This window comes from Canis lupus, chromosome 25 (genome assembly GCF_048164855.1).
Source record: "Canis lupus baileyi chromosome 25, mCanLup2.hap1, whole genome shotgun sequence".
Classification (NCBI taxonomy): domain Eukaryota; kingdom Metazoa; phylum Chordata; class Mammalia; order Carnivora; family Canidae; genus Canis; species Canis lupus.
Genome location: NC_132862.1, coordinates 25,272,996 through 25,292,675, shown reverse-complemented (window position 1 = coordinate 25,292,675; position 19,680 = coordinate 25,272,996). Strand labels below are relative to the sequence as shown.

General features: G+C 36.6%; 1 protein-coding gene across 1 annotated transcript; it reads right to left on the bottom strand.

Moving 5' to 3' along the window:
* Window positions 1-1,630: 1,630 nt before the first annotated feature.
* On the bottom strand, window positions 1,631-19,174 carry LOC140616848 (sulfotransferase 6B1-like). The gene is made up of 6 exons (XM_072797559.1): window positions 18,869-19,174; window positions 16,219-16,403; window positions 12,615-12,741; window positions 6,544-6,638; window positions 6,208-6,394; window positions 1,631-1,968 (listed from the first exon to the last, which is right to left on the bottom strand). The coding sequence occupies exons 1-6, from the start codon at window positions 19,011-19,013 to the stop codon at window positions 1,850-1,852; spliced, it is 858 nt and encodes a 285-aa protein (XP_072653660.1). The 5' UTR covers window positions 19,014-19,174; the 3' UTR covers window positions 1,631-1,849.
* Between the last annotated feature and the right edge of the window lie 506 nt (window positions 19,175-19,680).

Sequence of the window (19,680 nt, the reverse complement as noted above, 5' to 3'; positions counted from 1 at the left end):
CATAGAAGGTGCTCAAAAAATATTTTTGACTAATAATAATCTAGGAATTAAGGCTATTGGTCACACCCTTAGCTTATTGACCTTAAGCAATTTTCTATCAAAACTGGATGGCACACTGAGGTGGGCACTTGACGGGATGAGCACTGGGTGTTATTCTGTATGTTGACAAATTGAACACCAATAAAAAATAAATTTATTAAAAAAAACTGGATGGCAAAAAAAAAAACTGGATGGCAATGATCCCAAAGTTACCAACAAATCTATAATTCTATAATATCTTACAAAGTCTTTTGTCAGTTCTTTCCATCTCAGTGATCATTTCAATCTCGAGAGAAGATATTATAGTCTCATGGGACTTGAAGCTTTTGCCATCAGCCATTGTGTTCTTCCCTTGCTCTCTCATCAGATCTCCTTGTCTCACTCTGATGACTTTGTCATTCTCTGTACATCTACATCAGGGAAAGTTAAGTGTGATTTTCGCTCCAACATGAAGACGAACAGTTGACCAAGATCATACCTGATTGTCTTTCTGGAATACATTTTATTTGTAACAAATATGTATATATAGGAGATTTATGAAGATCTAATACTTCCTGAATTATGATAAACCCAGTACAAAAGACTCCAACAGATTTGTTACCAGAAATAAGATCCACAATACATTGAAGTTTAAGAGCAAAGTGTTTGGTTGAGTTAACTCACTCAACCCATCCCTTTGACAGCCTTGAGTTAGATATTATGGCACAGATGTAAGCAACATGATGTAGATGTTCGTAAGTGGTGTGTTGTCATTTAAGTTATAATCCTGAACTAAGGTCACTGAAATTTCATTACAATGTTTTCTAGGCTAAAGCTACAGAATAATACTCATTACAAGAGAGAGAGAAAAATAGAGATTGAATTAATCCTGAAAATGCTACTTGGAGAAAGAATACATACTCAAAATAGTAGAAAAAAAATTGTAAACACTTCAAGTAAAATAATACTTTTCAAAAGTGGAAAATAAGAAATTATGTCATTTAATTCACTTTATAAAAGATAAATAAAATACTGGAATGCCGTATCAGTGTTACCTTAATGTGAAAGAGTATTCTTTCATTCTTCATTTTCACTAAGGTACTGGGTTGTGATCATTTGATATTATCTACATATTAGGTGCTCCACCTTAGTAAGATTATGTTTGTCATTTTTTATGTCAGTGAAGACTATTTCTACACAGACACCAAAGAATGTTGAAATGAAAACATTTGTTTAGAGGTCATGATGTCCAAATAGGCAAAACATAAATTCTTCTAAGACATTTGTTATTTTGGATGATCCCTCACTGCTTTTGTTGTACATTAATGAAGTTTATAGAACACCCATGGTAATATGCTCTCTGAAAGAAGTAACCTCTTTGCCTTATGAATATCTTGAAAGCAGATATATAATTCAGCCATTTCAAAATTGTATACTTCCTTTTGTTAATAATTCTTTGCTATCACCAAATATATTAATAACAATCTCTCATAAATGACACTTCTGACACATTCATGAAGTGTCCATTTCTCACTGAAAGAAATATCTGCTTTTCATATTGGTAAAAAATACTTATGTATACCCCAAGTACTGCATCACATAAAATGGAAAGTGATTTTTTAAGATAAATATTTTATTTATTTATTTGAGAGAAACAGTGGAAGAGAGCGAGAATGAGTGGGGGGCGGGTGGTGCAGGGGAAGGCAGAGGGAAAGGGAGAAGCAAGCTCCCCAAAGGGACTGCTGTGGTCATGACCTGAGCCAAAGGCAGGTGTTTAACCCTACTGAGCCACCCAGGTGCCCCTGGAAGGTAGTTTCATTCCCCATTTATATTAAGAGTTATCTTCAAAGTGTCTTGCTAGTTCACTGTGTTTCATTTTCTCTGTGAATAGTTCATCAAATACTCTCCTCTGCTTTGAAGTAAAGTAGTTTATCCAATCACCCACTGCTCCTGGAAAAAGTGGAAACATATCAGATAAGAACCAATTTAAATATATAGCATTCACCAAAAAAAAAAAAAATCTGTCAGATTTGCAACAAAATATGAATGATATCATTTCTTGGTGATAAGTACTAGGGGATTATTCTTTTCTTCATTTGCTTACTTGTTGCTTCTAATTTCCTCAGTAATGGTTGCATAATAATATATACAGTTTAAGAAGTTATTTCTTAAAAAGAAAAGAAGATTAAAATATATAAATGTCCTAGGTTTTATGCTAGCAGGCAAGAAATGTCTCACCTAACTTTAGTTAAACCATAGAAGTTTTTAAAAGGCCTGGGTGGTGCAGTCCGTTAAGCACCCAATTCTTGGTTTCAGGTAGGTTGAGATCTCAGGGTTCTGGGATCAAGCCCCATGTGGGGCTCCACGCTCATTGCTTGAGATTCTCTCTCCATCTCCCTACCCCTCCTGCTTGTGCTCTCTCTCTCTCTAAAATAAATAACTCTTTAAAAATAAAACATAAAAGCAGACAAAGGGAACATAATGATGTCACTTATTTCCCCATCTATGCACCTGTGAAGCAATAACTGTGCTGATATGTGCTGATAACATATCACAGGGCTGGGTAATTGGTCTCTCTCTCTTCCTTTTTTTTTTTTTTTTTGATTCAAGTATAATTAATTTACAGTGTTATAGTAATTTCAGGTGTACAGTGCAATGATTCAGCAATTTTATATATTACTCAGTGCTCATGATGATAAGTGTACTCTTAATCCCTTCACCTATTTCACCTTAATTGGTCTTACTTTAGGGAAATTAATTTTACAATATTGATAACAGAGAGTTGGAAATACCATTGCCAAGTTACTTGCATGATGTCCCCCCCTCACCTCACCTCCAGTTACACACCATCTTTCCATATTAGCACTTCTATATCTACAGTGAAAGTTGTGGAGGGCAGAATAAGACTGCTTGGATTCAAATCTTGACTCTACCAGCAACTAGTTGCATGATGTTGGACAAGTTATTCAGGTGCTTGGCATCTTAGTAAAATGTAAATAATATGAATATCACCCTCAAGAGCCTATTGTCAAGTTTAAGATAAATCTAGTAACGTGCCTGGCACATAGTAAGCTCAGTAGGTTCCAGCTATTCTCACTCTATAGTTTTCATGATTCCATAGTAAACCCCTGCATGAATGTGATTTAATACATTTAACAGTTTCTGGTTAGAGGCCAATTAAGTGCATTTGAGGTTTTCAATGTTATGAGCAATATTGCAGCACGCATCCTATCTCTATATCTTTCCACAGCCCTAAGAAATTAATAGGTTCCTCAGTAATTTCCCCCCTAAATTTTAGTATATAGGGACCCTTAGGCTTCTGAAACTTATGTGGACTGCTCCTTGCCTGTCACCTTATCTCCATGTCCACCATTGTCAGTTTCTAGAATATCAGCTCCCAACTGCAGGCATAAATTCTCCTCCGTAAAGTGAGGGATATCTCTTGCACCAAGGAGTCTGCGTCATTGACTTCTGTAGTTCATTTGAAATGATTATTTTCAGAGGATGGATCCTAACCCCCTCCCCCCCCAGCCAATAGAAGGAATAAAGTGAATAACCCATCCTTGTGTTTAATTCTTCATATAGTCCAAATTTAACAATAGGCACTCATTGTGACTAGTATCAGTGAGGATGTTTTCACTGTTGACTTTCTGTGTTTTGTCAGATCCTATACAAAGAAACTACTTTAAGATAGAATTTAATTTCATTAGAATTAATGTTATTAGCTAAGATTAAATTATATTGATATGGTTTCATTTGGGAATATTTGCTAGTGTCACTTGTATGGCAGGCCAAAGACTACCTCTCTTCTCTTTAGAGTAAAATTTCTCAAGTTGGTAGGATAAGATGGGTGGAAACTGAGGATTTTGCTAATCATATGTCAAAGGACAGTGATAAAAGATATCAAGAGTAGCACTGGATTCCATGAAGCATCAGAACTTTCTCATCTCTCATCATTCTCTTGACCATAATCCCTCCCAATCTCTGTTTCTCATCTCTTTGCTTGTTTCACCTCTCTTCATGTATCCTTTCCTAAATCCTTTCTGTCTTCCCTTTATCTTCTCTCTCCCACTCATCCTAATCTTTTTCTTGACCCTCCCATGTCATCTGGTTCTTGTCCTCCATTTTCAAACTTCTTGGAAGAGGGGTCCTCATTTGCTGCTTCCCTTCTTTCTCTCTCTCATCTCTTCAATCCCTGCATTCTGCCTCCCATCGCCACCACTATGGAGACCACCATCAGAATTCATGAATGATACATGGCCATGTTTGACCCCAGTTTCATTTTTTGGCTCATCTCAGCTGTTTCACTCCCATTGATGTTAGCATCTCTAGGGTTTCCCCTTCTAATCCTTTCTCCACTAGCCCTTCCCACTCATCCTGAATAATTTTGCCTCATTCCTTAAACTGCCAATAGCTCCTAAATTGACTTCTGAACTGAGTTCCACTCAACAGTGGCTCCCTGATAAGGCCCAAGTTCTGACCCTCAATGTTTCATACCTGGACTATTACAATGACCTCTTACTGGACTTTCTGCCTCTGGTTTCACCCTCTTCTAAACAACTTTCCACCCTGCTCTATTATTTTCAGGTCCCTTCTTAAAGCAGCAAATAGACCAGGGGGAGAAAAAGACCCCCTCATAACATGCATCAGAACTTTTGTTCTCTGGCCCCAATTTTTATCTCCCTGATTCTGCTCCATGCATCATATACCCTCTAGCACAGGAGACTATCTGCTCTTTCTAAAAAAAAGCACAGTCCAATTCCCTGGTGGTTTTGAGCTTTTCTTCTTGCTGTTAGCTGTTGCTGGAATGTATTTCTTCCCTCTCATTTTCCTGGTAAGATCTTGCTCATGCTTGCAATCCCAGATCCTATGTCATCTCCTCACCACCTACTTTGTTATGAAAAAATTCTCTCTCCCATATTCATGTTACTGTTCACATTTGCTTATACTACTAGCACAGTTATTATCACCTACTACTGTTTACATTGTGATCTTCTGAGGGACAAGACTATTTTATTCAATTTTTGAATCTTAGTTCTTAGAAAAGAGTTTATTAGTAAATATTTGCTGAATTGAGTTCTTCCTCTCTCCCAGGCCTGGTTTTGCAACTATGAGAAAATAAAAAATGAACCACCAAAAAATACAAAGTAATTTACAAAGTTAAGGCACTATCTGATCCATATGAGTTAGTGAATAGCTGCTTTGGGAGGAATTATATTCAGATGAGCCAAAAAATGGAAACAAAGGTGTGTTTTCTAGTAAGATACCTGAGCATCTAAATGCAGAAAATCTTGTTATTATAAGTTCTGTAAGATCCAGGGAGGATCTGGACTAAAACTCACATGGATTTCAACACAATTCCATATCTGGATGTGCTCAAAATGGCTCTAAGTTAAATGTTAGGAAGTAGTGGATTTTTTTCCTTCTCTGTGGGTTTTCATGTAGAAGAAGGTCCTGAGATAACACTTCTAGCTTCTCTGTCTACCCCTAACTTCTGCGGGGACAGTTATTTGATCAGTTTACGAAAGTGTACTGTCCACACTCATCAGCTCCCTTCTCTCTTCTGAAGAAAACACGTGTCATGTACTGCTCTTCACCATGCTCTATGGGGGCTGTCTCAATGCAGGGACAGGACTGCATTTGGTTGTGTCTAAGCAAGCACATTTGCAAAATTTAGGATAAGTTATTAGCAAACATTCTAGGCTGCAGACCTGAGGCCCATTCTTCACGGAGCTTTATTTTTTTTTTAATTTTTTTTTATTTATTTATGATAGTCACAGAGAGAGAGAGAGAGAGGCAGAGACATAGGCAGAGGGAGAAGCAGGCTCCACGGACCGGGAGCCCGACGTGGGATTCGATCCCGGGTCTCCAGGATCGCGCCCTGGGCCAAAGGCAGGCGCTAAACCGCTGCGCCACCCAGGGATCCCCTTCACGGAGCTTTATAATTTCCATCTATCTGTTTGACACCTGTGTCTTTCCCTCAGTTGGTTCCTATCTGGGCATGGACATCTCAATGTCTGGAAATAATGCAATTTAAGAAATTTGTTTAGTTAAATATTCACTGAGGGATGACAATAAGCGATCCATTGTGCAAGAGATAGGGTGCACGATGGTGAAATTTAAATGGTAAAATGGAACTACTTCCAAATATAAGCCCTAGGCAAAGTACCACATCCCTTTCTGACTTACCTTTCCGAAATACCAGGTTCCTATTGGATGTGAGGGCACAGATGGTATGATTTGGATCACAGTTTTCTTTGGCCGCATTATTTTTCATTTCACTGAATGACGTCTTCTGAGCAATCTTATTAATTTCACTGTCATTCACATTTATACCGAGGAAAGTAGTTATTTTCTTTATGCTTTTAGAAGGATCCTGCGCAGCAAGAAAAGTTATTCTTTAAAAGTGTAATTCATCAAAACACCAAATTCATTTTCTCAACCCTGAAAACAGAATTTATTGATTTCCTGTTTTAACTTAATCTTACTTAAATTTTGATTGTTGAAATGCTAGAAAGGACTTACTTTCTTCATTTCTTCATAGAATATAATTAGAATGTTTTTATCATTTTTGTGTTCTTCCCAGCTTAAAACATGATCAAACCAGGATCCATATACAACTAGAAGGAAAAATGAATTGTGTTAATATTCAAGATCATGGCTTGGCATCCCAAGGTTCTTCCTACTTCAACAAAGTAGGCAAAGTAAGGCACACATGTATTAGGCTCTAGAATGAAAAAGTTTTACAATAAGAATTGTTGAATCACTGAAGTGTACACCTGAAACTAATATAACACTGTCAATTAATTATACTGGGTTTAAAATGAAAAAAAAGAAAAGAAAAGAAAATGTTAATGACATATGTTAATACCTGTCTTCTACAGTAACAATGTGTCATTCATAATCTATGAAGGAACTTATAATTAGCTTTAACAAAATTCAATAATTAAAAATTAAATAAGATCTTAAAATATTTAAATAAAAGAGTTTTCCTTAGAAGAGCTCAGTTTTAAAACACTACTGTTTTGGGACACCTAGGTAGTTCAGTGATTGAGCTTCTGCCTTCAGCCCAGGGCATGATCCCAGGGTCTGAGGATTGAGTCCTGCATCGGGCTCCCCTCAGACAGCCTGCTTCTCCCTCTGTTTATGTCTCTGCTTCTCTCTGTGTGCCTCTCATGAATAAATAAAGAAAATCTTTAAAAACAAGATAAAATAAAATAAAATGAAACACTACTGTTTCTAAATACAGTATTGTGAAATGAAATTGGACGGCTATATCTCTAAATAAGGCTGTGTTGTTTTTTCTTTGGTATCTTTTTATCATCATCAGAAGTGACAGTAGAAATACAGTAGAAATACAGAGATACCCATTTTCTCAATAATTATGTTCTGCTAACTACTTTGGATCTAGGGGAGAAATAGAAAAACATCGAGAATTTATTATTTTCTTCCTGCAAAGTGACACACTTTTTATAAGTTCTTAGCAGAAAATGTTTATAAACTTCCTCAAAAAGGGGTGGGGTAAGAAAAGTAAAAAGAATTCTATTTATTTATCTTAGTTCAAGGCTGAAAAATACAGAGTTAGGGCTTTACCAGTAGTTGATATTATCTCTTTATTGTTTTGTTAATTTGACAGACCTCAAAAATCTCCGGGGCTTAAAAGTAAAATATGATCATGCAAAACAAATTATCAACAGTGATGATAAAAAACAAAAAGTGAGCAACTTCTTGTATGACAGAAAGTTGACTAGCTTGACAATCTAAAGCATCAAACATAGTAATTTAAAATGCTACATATACATCTTTCCATGCACCCCTATTATCCACAGATCTAATACTAGCTAATGTCCAAATTATAAAAGAGCTCCTCTGCTCGCAATTTTCTCAAGATCTGCTATTGATTCATTTAATAAGCATTTATGAAGCCATTAGTGTTTGCCAGACATTGTGCCATATAAATTTTGAACATTAAAGTTTTGAATAAATTGATGTATCATTAACTCCTAACTAACTGCAATTTCTCACAGCATCGGCTCCTAAGGAAGTAAAGGGCAAGAAAATAACCATAATGCATTTGTAAAACTAGGACATCGAGCACTGCAATGGTATCATCACAGAGCCTGGTTTTCTAACCTGTGGACCCAGAGGGCTGTATAATTAAGAACGGGTGTTTGAAAGGGCTGACACATCTTGGGTTACCCACATTCTCACTGCCAGTTCAGTGACTTACATAAATACTTTATCTTAGAATGACCCAAGTACCCTATCAGTGATAGGGAGTTTACCTTCTAAGAACAGGCCAGTCTTTTCCCAGGAACAAACACTTGGTGGGATTTTCTCTGCTAGGAATTTATCGAGTGAACGAGTCTCTGTTACTTCAGACTATGCTCCCAGTCTCCACCTATATCACCACCTCCCCTGGGCAGAGGCAGCTCAGCCCAGCCCTGGTGGGTGACATCACCACCCAGAGATGCTGATGCAATGGAAGCCCTCAGGACTGTCAGGGAGCCCAGGCTTCTGTGACTGCAAGGCTGGGTGTGGAAAGAGGCCACATGTCACAGTGTTTCAGCTGGTAGTTAGCTGTAATTGACTTGGCCCACGATGGTTTTTCAGGAGGAAATGCATGCCTACATACCCCAAATGGATTTAAGAATAATCTTTCCAGTGATAGCCTGATCATCATTTGAGAGCCAGCTATTCTCTTATTAACTAATTAATTTACGTTCCATCTTGTTCCAAAAAGACAAAAGAATTTAAAGAAATTGGCTGCCTGTCTCTTCCTTACCAATATACAGAATAGCACTTTGGGTTAATTTTTTAATCAGAATCCTCCTTGTCTAGACCTATGGTTTTAAAGATAGTATAGCTTCCAAAACAGAGACTTCAAATATTTCTTTTATGGGAAAGGCTTTTCTCTGCATCCTGCACTTAATGACAGAATTTTCTATCACCTCCTGTCCTAAACAGATACCTGGATGGCCCTCCTTTGTTGTCCAGAATTACTTGTTCCCCTGACATGCCCCACCCCCCCCAACAGAAGTCACTCTTTCTCAACCAACCCATGCATTTTAGGCATGGATTATGCAGCAGCAGTCTCACCACTTCCTATCAACTTGCAGAACTCCTCCCTTTTAGATAATCCAGGCTCCTTTAAGACTCGTGTTCTTTGAATATCACTCTTCTTAGCCTTATCTGGGTCAGAATTGGACTTTCTGATCTGTCCCCTGCAGTCACAGAAGACTGTTTAGACCACAACGCCCTGGGGACAGGGCAAGTCTTGCCACCAACACTTTGAGGGACAGCTTCTGCAAATACCCCATGGACCATTTGTGTCCTTTTTAATCTTCATTTTCCTTCCCCTTGTTCATCTCCTCAACAGTTTTCTGGCCCAAACTTTCAACTTCCTTGCTCCCCCACTGTTTATTTCAACCACCTGAAAAACACTCTGTATTGAATCAGAACACTTAACCTTCTTTTCTTCCTGCCCATTGCTGCTGAGTTCTGCTGAAGGAATTTAGACAAGTCTGTATTGACACCACTGCAAATCCATTTTTCTAGCCTCAAGTATCCCAAGGTTGCCTGGCGAACCTAGAACCTATTTGTCCTGCACTGACACACTCTTCTATTCTCCACATCAACTATTTCAAACCTCCCACACTTTCCGCAAACCCTCTGCCCTGTTCTGATCCAGTTACAAAGAACATTTTAATTTCTAGTTTCTAGAAAGCACTCTGATGATAGATGACTGTGCACAAATTCTCCAAGATGAAGTGCCTAGAAAATATGGAGTTCTCATATAAGACTGGAGAGGAGGCTAACAGAGAAAAAAGTATGACACTAAGATATTCATTTCATTGAGATATTAATCTGTCAAGATGTTGCCAGAACACAGCTTACTGTTTTATTTGAAAACTTAAAATGTATTTGGAAGCTGTCTGAAAGGTAAATTAAATGATAAGATAAATGTGTAGCTATCTATGTCTTTATGGTACTGTCTTCTCATATAATGTGTATATATTTATGGTTTGGAAAAAGACATATATATATATATTACAGTTTGGAGGATATCATGATGCCTCAGTTGTAAAATAATGTTTCTAGATAAATGCCCGCTTGTAAAATTTCTGCCCTAAAATGAAACTATACATCCAATAGAGTGAGTAGATTTCTATAGTCAATTTTTAGTCGTGACTTCATTTGAACATCTAAGTAATCCTACAAAATCCAAACCTCAGAATGATTAAGCAATTTGTCCACAGTCACACAGGGAATAAGTTTTTTTTTTTGGGGGGGGGGGGAATAAGTTTTAGTCAAGACTTGACTCCTGTTCTTCTAGCTCCATAGTCTGTTTTTCTACTATATCATGTTGTCATTGGCAAGAGAAAGTATCCTCTCCTCAAAAAGTCACTGAAGAACATCCCTGAAATACAGTCACATATATTTAACAGGAGAACAGACAACTTCATTTTATAAATACCATAAATGCTGTTCCCACTTAAGTAAATTTTAAAAAGTTTTAGCAATTCACTGACTACTCTTAGTGTGGACAGGGCTTGGCCAGGCTAGATTACCTGATTGTATAATACACAGCAGATCGTTTTACAATTAAAAATCTATTAACATACCTAAGAAAGTATAAAAGAATCATCTGGAGCATTTTTTCCAACTGACTGCCTTTCCCAGATGTTCTGCTATGACATCAGATAATGTGGTGGTAGCAAAGATAAATGCACTATGACAAAGCTAGTTTGCTTCCCTGCATAAGGACTGAGTTGCCCTTTCTGTGGATACATTCATAGAGAAATAATCTCCAGAAGAAGAGCACTAACAGGCCTACTTTACTCTGCCCTAGTCAGACCATACCCAGAAGATGTTTTTTTGTCTTCTGGGCACTGCAAAACCATAGAGATGTAGCCAAATTAGAGCTCATGCAGCAGTGAGAGGGGTAGTGAACCCTGGTGTATAATAATTGGAGACAAACGTGGCTTTTCTTTTCCTGAGGAAAAGCAGACTCAAGATCTGGGTTTTTTTTTTTTTTAAATAAATTATGTATCTAAACTCTGTTCATTCCAAAAATGGAATTGAGGCAGAGTGAGGCATGCTAACTATCTCCAAATATTTAGAAGGCTATTGTGTAGAGGAGGAATGAATGATCAGAGGACCAGTTTTCTTGTTGGATGAGTTATGCCACAGTGGTAACAGCAAAGATTTTGGAGCTGACACCTGAGCTTAAACTGTGGCTCCTTACGAGTGATGCATCTGGACAAGTTATTTGGCCTCCCAACATCTGCATTTTCCTCACCTGTAAAATAAGGATAACATCTAGCTCGTGTGTTCTAGTAAGGATGATAGGAGATCGTGTTTGCCTAGCACTTAGCTAAGTGTCTATATTACATAGTAAGATTTTTTTTTAACATCTTAGCAGTACCAAGCTGGAATATGTCATTTGGGGGCAGGAGCTGGGGGTGTGAACCTGTTGTCAAAGTTAAGGAGTTCAAGTTTAGCCTGTACAACTCTTGGCAAAGGTAATTCAAACATCAGGTGGGTGTTTTAACCTGATAATCTTTAATAGACATGTCATTCCTGAAATGTTATGGCTCTCTACTAAATGCTTGCAAAAAAGGAGAGGAAATATTGTGAGCATAGTATATTATCCCATAAGGAATAAGTCAAAAGAAAGTGTTAAACTTTGTTGCTAGCAAGTTCTCAACATCCTCATGTTAAGGTTATACTTACTGTGGCCTCTCTGAAATTAACAAGTAAAAGCTTAATAATTTACAAGTGAAATAGCGCAACTAATAATTAAGCAGATTTACCTTTAAACCCAGTGAGAGATAAGATCCTGTGGGTACACAATGTTTCTAAATCATGCCTCTTCTAAATTCTGCATTGTCTTGGCTTATTATTTTTGTTTAATGAAAGCTTAGGAACTCAGGCTTTTTGGGTTTTGTTTTTAAGTGTTTAAGTTCTTCAGATACCAGTGAGTTAGAGAAAAAGTAATAAATTCAAAGGCCATGCACGGTTAAGCAGGATCAATATCCGTTGCACAGCTCAATCAAATGATATATCATTTTAGTATTTTCAGAAAAAATTGCTTTTTGTTCATCTTTATAAGCCAAGTGTCAAGATGGCTAATTCTTTCATTTGTTTTGTTTGGGGATTTTTTTTTTCCTCTTTGGGATGTGGAGGGAGAATTTTGTTTTTTTTTTGTATGTGTATCATTTGTTGGTATTTTCCATTTGGTATATTTAAGATATGTTTTGGGCTGCCCGTGCAGGTTTCAACTGTATCTTGCTATACTCCAATCAATGCATAATTATTTCACTGACAAGACTAATGGCATGAAAAAAAAAAAGTGATGCCTGATTGGAATTAATTTTTGTTTTAAAAACATTGCAACCAGCTCAATAAGTAATTGCAAATCCATACTACCCACAGGTGATAAGAAAGTCTATGAAGAAACAAAGTGAGAAAAAATGGATTAGAAGTAAAAGAATAATCTATGCAAATGTGTTTCTGAAAGTAGGCCATTAGGATCCAGTTAAACTTTTGGAAAATGCTTTCAAATGATGAATAGAAATCATTGTTATATTTACCATCTCCTCTTAGGAAAAGCTCAAAAAATGCAGCCCAGGTTTCAATGCCAGGGAGATTCGGGTTATCTCTGTAGTAGTGGAATAAAGAAACGGCCGTATCTTTTGGATTCCTAATGATGTAGATAATCTGTTAAAAAAAAAATCAGTTTATTTTTAGATGGAAACAGCCCCCACACAGAATGTTTCCTTAAAAAAGCAACTGGACTTAGCTGTGCAAGCAGTGATTTGTTGTCAGCTTATGCTGATTATTGAGCACAGACTCAGGCCAGTGATTCTCTAATGCTAATGTGCAAATGAGTTGTCCAAGAATCTTGCTAAAATGCAGATTCTGATTCGGGGGTCCAGGATGAGGCCTGGCATAATCTGCATTTTTAACCAGCTCCTGGCTGGTGTTAGTGCTACTAGTCCACTGACCACACTTTTTCAATTTATGTGCTAACTGTGGTCCTATCTTTTCAGCGGTAGACACAAGAAACCCTCTATTCTTTTGTTGGATGTGAGCACTTTTTTAATATAAAAAAATTTTAACATGATACAATTTAAATAATTTCAATGTTATAAAACATGATTTAAATACACTATGGGGGATCTGGGTGGCTCAGCGGTTGAGCATCTGCCTTTGGCTCAGGTCGTGATCCCCGAGTCCTGGGATCAAGTCCTGCATCGGGCTCCCCATGGGGAACCTGCTTCTCCCTCTGCCTGTGTCTCTGCCTCTCTCTCTGTGTCTCATGAATAAATACATAAAATCTTTTTAAAAAACAAAATAAATGAATACACTAAGATTTCTTTTAAATTGTCTATTCTTATTTATAGGAAGAATGGTGTTTTGGCATTTCATTTTCTCCAGTTTAATCACCACAGAGTAGGGAATCTGAGCCACCCTCCTAATTAACACAAACACTGCCATTGCAATCTGATTCAATTCAATAAATTTCTGTTTAGTACCTACCAGAAACCCAGCAGAGCGGAATGTCCTAGGTCTAAGACATATGTGCAACACAGAAATGTTACCCGCTCTCTCAAAATGGTCAGGTAAGGGAATGCAGTGTCATGAAGGTTGTAACTGGGGAGGTACAGAGTACATGCAGTCTGAACATATAAAAAACCTCCGGAAAACAGTGAGAGACGCTGAGTGTAGTAGGACTATCTTCGATCATGGTCAATGTTGCATGAGTACTAGATGTTCCACTTGCTCTTAAATCGATATTCAGGTGGACGCATATTACGTAGGTAAGAAAGCGTTTATTGAGTCATGTTTAATACGTAACTATCTTTCTGTACTGTGTTCATAGTCCACCTGGTCCTCCTCACTTGAGAGGTGTAAAGGTAAAGGCCACTGTGCAGAGAACTGAAGAGCCAGCTCTCTCCCCGGCTCTACCCCATTAGCCTTTCTTCATCTCCAGAGAGAATTGTGGAGTAACTCAACATTTCACGCTCTAACTGCTCTCTGCATCCTGAGCAGATTCACAGAACCCCAAGGCTCTGAAAATCCTTTAAAAATCCACTCACTGTCTTAATAAAAAGGGATAAAGTGTTAGATTTTTAAGCCTTAGCCATGAAGTTGGAGTTTTTTGTCTGTTCGTTTTGGGAGAGAGGAGTGTCCTAGGGCCTTTGGAGAATACCCAAAGTTACATGTCAGTATTATCCAGTGGGAAAGACCATGCAAACTAGTAACACAGATACAAACTATTAGTACAATATATACTAATTAAGACAATACAAACTATTAACACAATATATACTAATATTGAGCCATTAAGTGGTACTTCTGAAACGAATACAATGTTTTATGTCAATTATACACAATAAACACACACATACAATAATCTAAGAAATCTGAGGGGTGGTTGAAAGATATGCAGAGAAAGCAGAATAGTACTCTGAGAAAAAAAACTAAATATTAACTAAGTACAATGAAATGAGCTAAAAACATAAATTTCATGTAAGAGAGTTTGGAAACCATAAAAAGGAGGTGGGGGAGATAAAGATTAGGAAATAGACATAGGAGGCTAAGTAGGGTCGAGGGCTGGTAGGGAAAGATCACAAGAGGAACTGACTATCTGCCAGGCCTGCTGGAGCAGGGAAGGTTCCAGTAGCCCCCAAGCTCTGAGGGCTAGGCAGGAAGCAACAGAAGACAGGTCACCATCTGGGGAAACCAGGTACAACCAGAGAGTTTCACTCCCCATCAGGGTTGTACCTTAAGGCTCCATCTTTACTGTGGCGGTTTTAAGAAGCACCCTAACCTTTCGGAGCTTGAGTTTCTTTGCTTATGAAAGGAAAACCATCTACTCTTGTCTTTGTTGTCATGTGTTTATAAAACACAGCATAACTTCTGACAGCCCTTTGTTATCAGTGTTGTTGCGTGGCCCTGAGTAAGGGTTATTGAGCTTACCAGACTCCTTTTATCCCCAAATCTCTCCTCTCTCTCTCTCTCTCCCTTTGAGTTTGCTTGAAATAAAAAGACTCAGTTAAGTGAAATCCAGTTAGTTTATGCTAATCAAGTTAGTATGACTTCATCTCTTCTGTCTGGTAGATTTGCTGGGGGTAAAGGTAACACTCTAGGACATTTGTCTCTGGTTGATTGTGTTTACTTTCGTTTGGGAAGAGGACTAGATGGTGTGCATGGAGACCTTGTGGTTCTAGAGTTACAATCATAGGAAGATCTGCTTTGATTCATGCACACTTGACTGGTAGGTTACTTTTGTTTTTACTTTTAGACTATGGCTAACGCTATTTAAACAGGATTCATTACTGGAAACTTGCTACAGTGAACACATGTATCTTGCTTTTGCTTTTCAAATATACACATTTTCTCATCAAAACAGAATTTTAGAATGCTCCTTACACAGGTATCTGTAAAGAAAATAAAATCCAACCCTCATGCCATACCATAGCAAACCACTCGTTATGTTGATACATTTACATTTAGTCTTTTTTTTAAATGCATGTGTATGTGTATTTTAAATAATTAGGATTATCAAGTATATATGGATTGAAAACATGCTTTCTCTGTAACCTTATTCCATAAACATTTTCCATGAGAACATAAATTTGAGTAAGAAACATATGAAAATGTTCTTTTACATTATGATTAACTTTTAAAATAATAATAATGTGTGCACTTAAAAAGAGCCTGAGTTATTATATATTCTTTCATGTCTTATACACAATTTATTTTTTATTCTTTTCCTATATAATCCCTTGCAAAAATGATAGATAAAATAATATTAAGGCAACTTTTCTTTCCCTTGACATCAATATTTAAAGAAAAAGGCAAAAACCAGATTCACAGACTAGAATAAGACATTGTCTAGTGTAATTATGGGTGACATGCCAATGTTGCATTCATATTTCTTTCATTACTAAAAGATTATTAAATCATTTTTATGTGCTAGATACTGAGGCACCTATATATTCATTATCTTATTTAATCTTTGCCACATTATATGCAATGGATACTGTTGTTTCTGTGTCAAATGAGGAAACCAAGGCTCAGAGAACATTAGCAATTTTCCAAGGTCACACAGCTTGAGAGTGGCAGAGCAAGAACCCAAGCCCAGTTTTCTGATCCTCCCAAATCTTTGTTCTTAACCACTGAACTCACCTTGCATTGTTTTTGTTTAATATTCACTGGTAGCATGTTGTAGCTCAAATGTGTGGGAATAACTCTTCTCTTAGAGTTCATTTTTAGCTCGTCAAATTTAGAAATGTCTCCCAACTCAATGGGAGATGTAAGACTCATTCGAGCATTGGGAATGTTCCCAATGACCTCTGCAATCCAGTGAGTGCCTTGACACAAAAACGAGACAAAAAACATTTTTTTAAATTAAATGAAACTCTTAAAAAAGTAAGTAAATGAAAGTCTTAATGACATAAATATAGAAAATTAGCATGAGGTTATAATAGCAAGGAATGCATTAATTTTGTTATAAATAGCTATTATTACCTCTTGACACCCATTGAAACCAGAGACACCAGTTGAAATGCTTGAGACGTTAATTCTTTTTACAGGAAGAATCACACTTGAAAGATCTTGAAGAGACTGAGCACTGTCTATGCTATTTCCTCAGCTTGAAATAGTCTGTGCTACACTCACCTCTAGCACCTTCTCTAATATACAAATCTTTCCATACGCAGTTCCCACTGGTCCTGCAAACTCCTGCATCTTGCTCTTTTATACACTATGCTCTGAGTTCCCACTCCCCTGGCATAATTGTTTACCCTTTCTGTCCCTCCCAAGTAGCACACACCAGAGCATAGTTGCCACTGCTTATATTTGTGTTTATCTCTCCATTTTCCCCTGGAAGATAGACACTGGATCTTAATTTTGTTTGTGTGCCAATACAGAGTTGTTGTACAAGCAAAGCATTTGAACAGTGAACAAATGCTATATTCAGACATCATAAGGATATAATCCTCTGCTACCATGAAGTCTGGAAGGAGTATCACTTTATGTTTACATAAAGCAAACTCCAATGTTGTAGACAATAGAGAACTGGAACAGGAAAGTAGAAGTTTAGATGGGGAGGATGCTTTGCTGATTTGAAAGCAATGTTCCTAAAAAGTTTAAATCAGACCTACTTTCCATTTATCTCATTGTAATTCCAATTCTAAATTTGTTACAATATTAACTAATTTATAGTTAAAGAAATATTTAAACAGTGCTCCCATTTGCATGATATGTTTTAAATTTAAGACTATTTTAGATTATAATGTTAATAAGTCAAATATTTATAACATTCATATAAACATGACTAATATAGTAATGACATTCTTATTATTCTCACAAATCTATTGTTTTATTTTGGTGAAGAAGAGAGAATATTTTGGGCTGTATTCAGGGGACTTCTGGAGCTGGTGAGTGATATCAAAGGCATCAGAATGTAGAGTGGAAGCTTTATATAGGGTTGTTTACATATATGGTTATAAACTAGCCACCTGCTCAGAGAAACTTAAAAATATAAACCACTTTCTAAACTAACATATCAACCTAGGGTAAAGTATAGTCATTCAAAAAGTGACCTATTACATAGAACACTGAGGTATTCTGGAAGCTATCATTTAATTTCCATTTGCAACACTATTTTCCAATAAAAGAACTACGTATATGATTTATACTTTAAAAAAAAAAGCTGGAAGTTCTGGCCCTATGTGAACTGTGTCTTCTGTTGGGGAAGGCCTCTTGGGCCTGACTGATAATCAGATAAGAGAAGTAAAATGCAACCATGATTTGAAGGGGAGCAACTAAGCTCTTAGTTGCTAAACCCTGCTAGCAGGCATATGCCCATTCACACAGGTCCCCTCTTCTGGAAATCGCAGCAGGTCATTAGTTATTATATAGTCTGTCCATTTCTCAAAATTAAAAATAATACATAATTAATTTAGATTATCCCTAGGATGGCAGTATTCATAATGGTCCTTTCATGGGTATGTAACTATATGTGGAAATAAACTTTGGCTAAGAAGGCATAAAATTGAACACTGCGGGGAGCCTGGGTGGCTCAGTCACTTAAGCGTCTGCCTACAGCTCAGGTCATGATCTCAAGATTTTGGGATCAAGCCCCACTCAGAGCTTTGTAACAAGCTCTGCATCAGTGGGGTGTTTGCCTCTCCCTCTCCTCCTACCTTTCCCTCTCCTACTGCCTCTCCCCCTCTGCCTCTCTCTCTTTCTCAAATAAATAAATAAATAAAATCTTTTTTAAAAATTGGACACTAAAACACTTGGTACTAAAAATACTATGGTATTTTTATTACCCCAGGAAAAAATTATTCATTTATAAATCAATCATTAAGTATGAAATGAACAAATACTGTTTATCACCATGCCTGGAACAAGTATGAAGAGAACTTTACAATGTTACAGATATTATGCTTATTATATATACCATATATACATACTTATTATATATGCTATTATATATACATATATATGTATACTTTAATGAATAAATGAGAAACAAGACTATAATAAAAGCTCTAAATCCTCCAGTTGAATTTTCTCAAAACACAGTTTTCAGCTCTCTAATGTCAAACTTTTTCATTAAAATAAGCATTTAGGATACTTAAATTTCCTATTGATAATGATTCTAAAAAATAAATGTTTTGTAAATATTGCTATATTTCTATATAGTAGTATATTATATTATTATACTATCATATTCATAATTAGTAGTATATTATACTTCTTATTTCTTATATTTCATACATTTTAAAATGTACTTATACACTTAAAAATATATTAAAATAAACATTACCAGATTTGGGGTAAGACACCAGAAATACATCATCTTCTCTTGCACTGAAAAAATCCAGGGAGTTTAGAAGTTCTTCTGAAGACATAGTAGAAAAGAGAATCCCCTTGAATTTATGAAGAACACTTGACTGGTTCTGGAATGACATCTTTCAGCAAATGAATCAAAAAGTATTTACTAAACACTAACTTAACACAAGGAACAGAACAAGTAACGTCCTTGATGTTAATTCTAGCTCACTCAGTGGCAGAATGATCTTAGAATTACTGAGCTAGTTAGAGGTATATTTATATGTATACATATATATATACACACATACATACATATTACGTTTTGCAATTCTTCACAAGAGTAATTTTTAAACCAGAACTAAGCCAAAGTCTACTGTAAAAATGATGTCACCTGGATTTTCTTGATAACGTGTTGCAAAATATTTCCTTCAACTTGATATTCAAAGAGTTTACATACAAGGCTATCAAGCCATCAGAATGTAATTATTATATGAAAGGACTAGAGTAATCAAATCCTTTGGCCTTAATAAGAAAAGAATTAGTGTCTCTAAGGAATTATGTAACTGTGGAAAGGACTACAGAAGTGAACTTCTTGTTAATATTAACACATAGTAGAGGAAGTAGCTAATCGGTATTGTGTTGCAGGAAGGGAGAGAATGGAGTGAGAAAATATAAATTTTTCATAGAATTGGCAGATAAATCTGTGACTAAAGAAAAACTTCATGGGAAATACTTTAAGAATGATAACATGGGTGCCAGGGTGGCTCAGTCTGCTTTTGGCTCAGGTCATGATCTCAGGGTTCT

Bases quoted from the DNA above. Each gene is read 5' to 3' on its own strand.
- LOC140616848 (XM_072797559.1), bottom strand. From the start codon at position 19,013: ATGTCATTCCAGAACCAGTCAAGTGTTCTTCATAAATTCAAGGGGATT. The intron at 16,404-18,868 runs GTAATGTTTATT...TTTTGTGTCAAG, and splicing joins GGTGTCTTACCCCAAATCTG to GCACTCACTGGATTGCAGAG. The intron at 12,742-16,218 runs GTGAGTTCAGTG...TTTTTTTAACAG, and splicing joins TTAAACAAAAACAATGCAAG to ATTATCTACATCATTAGGAA.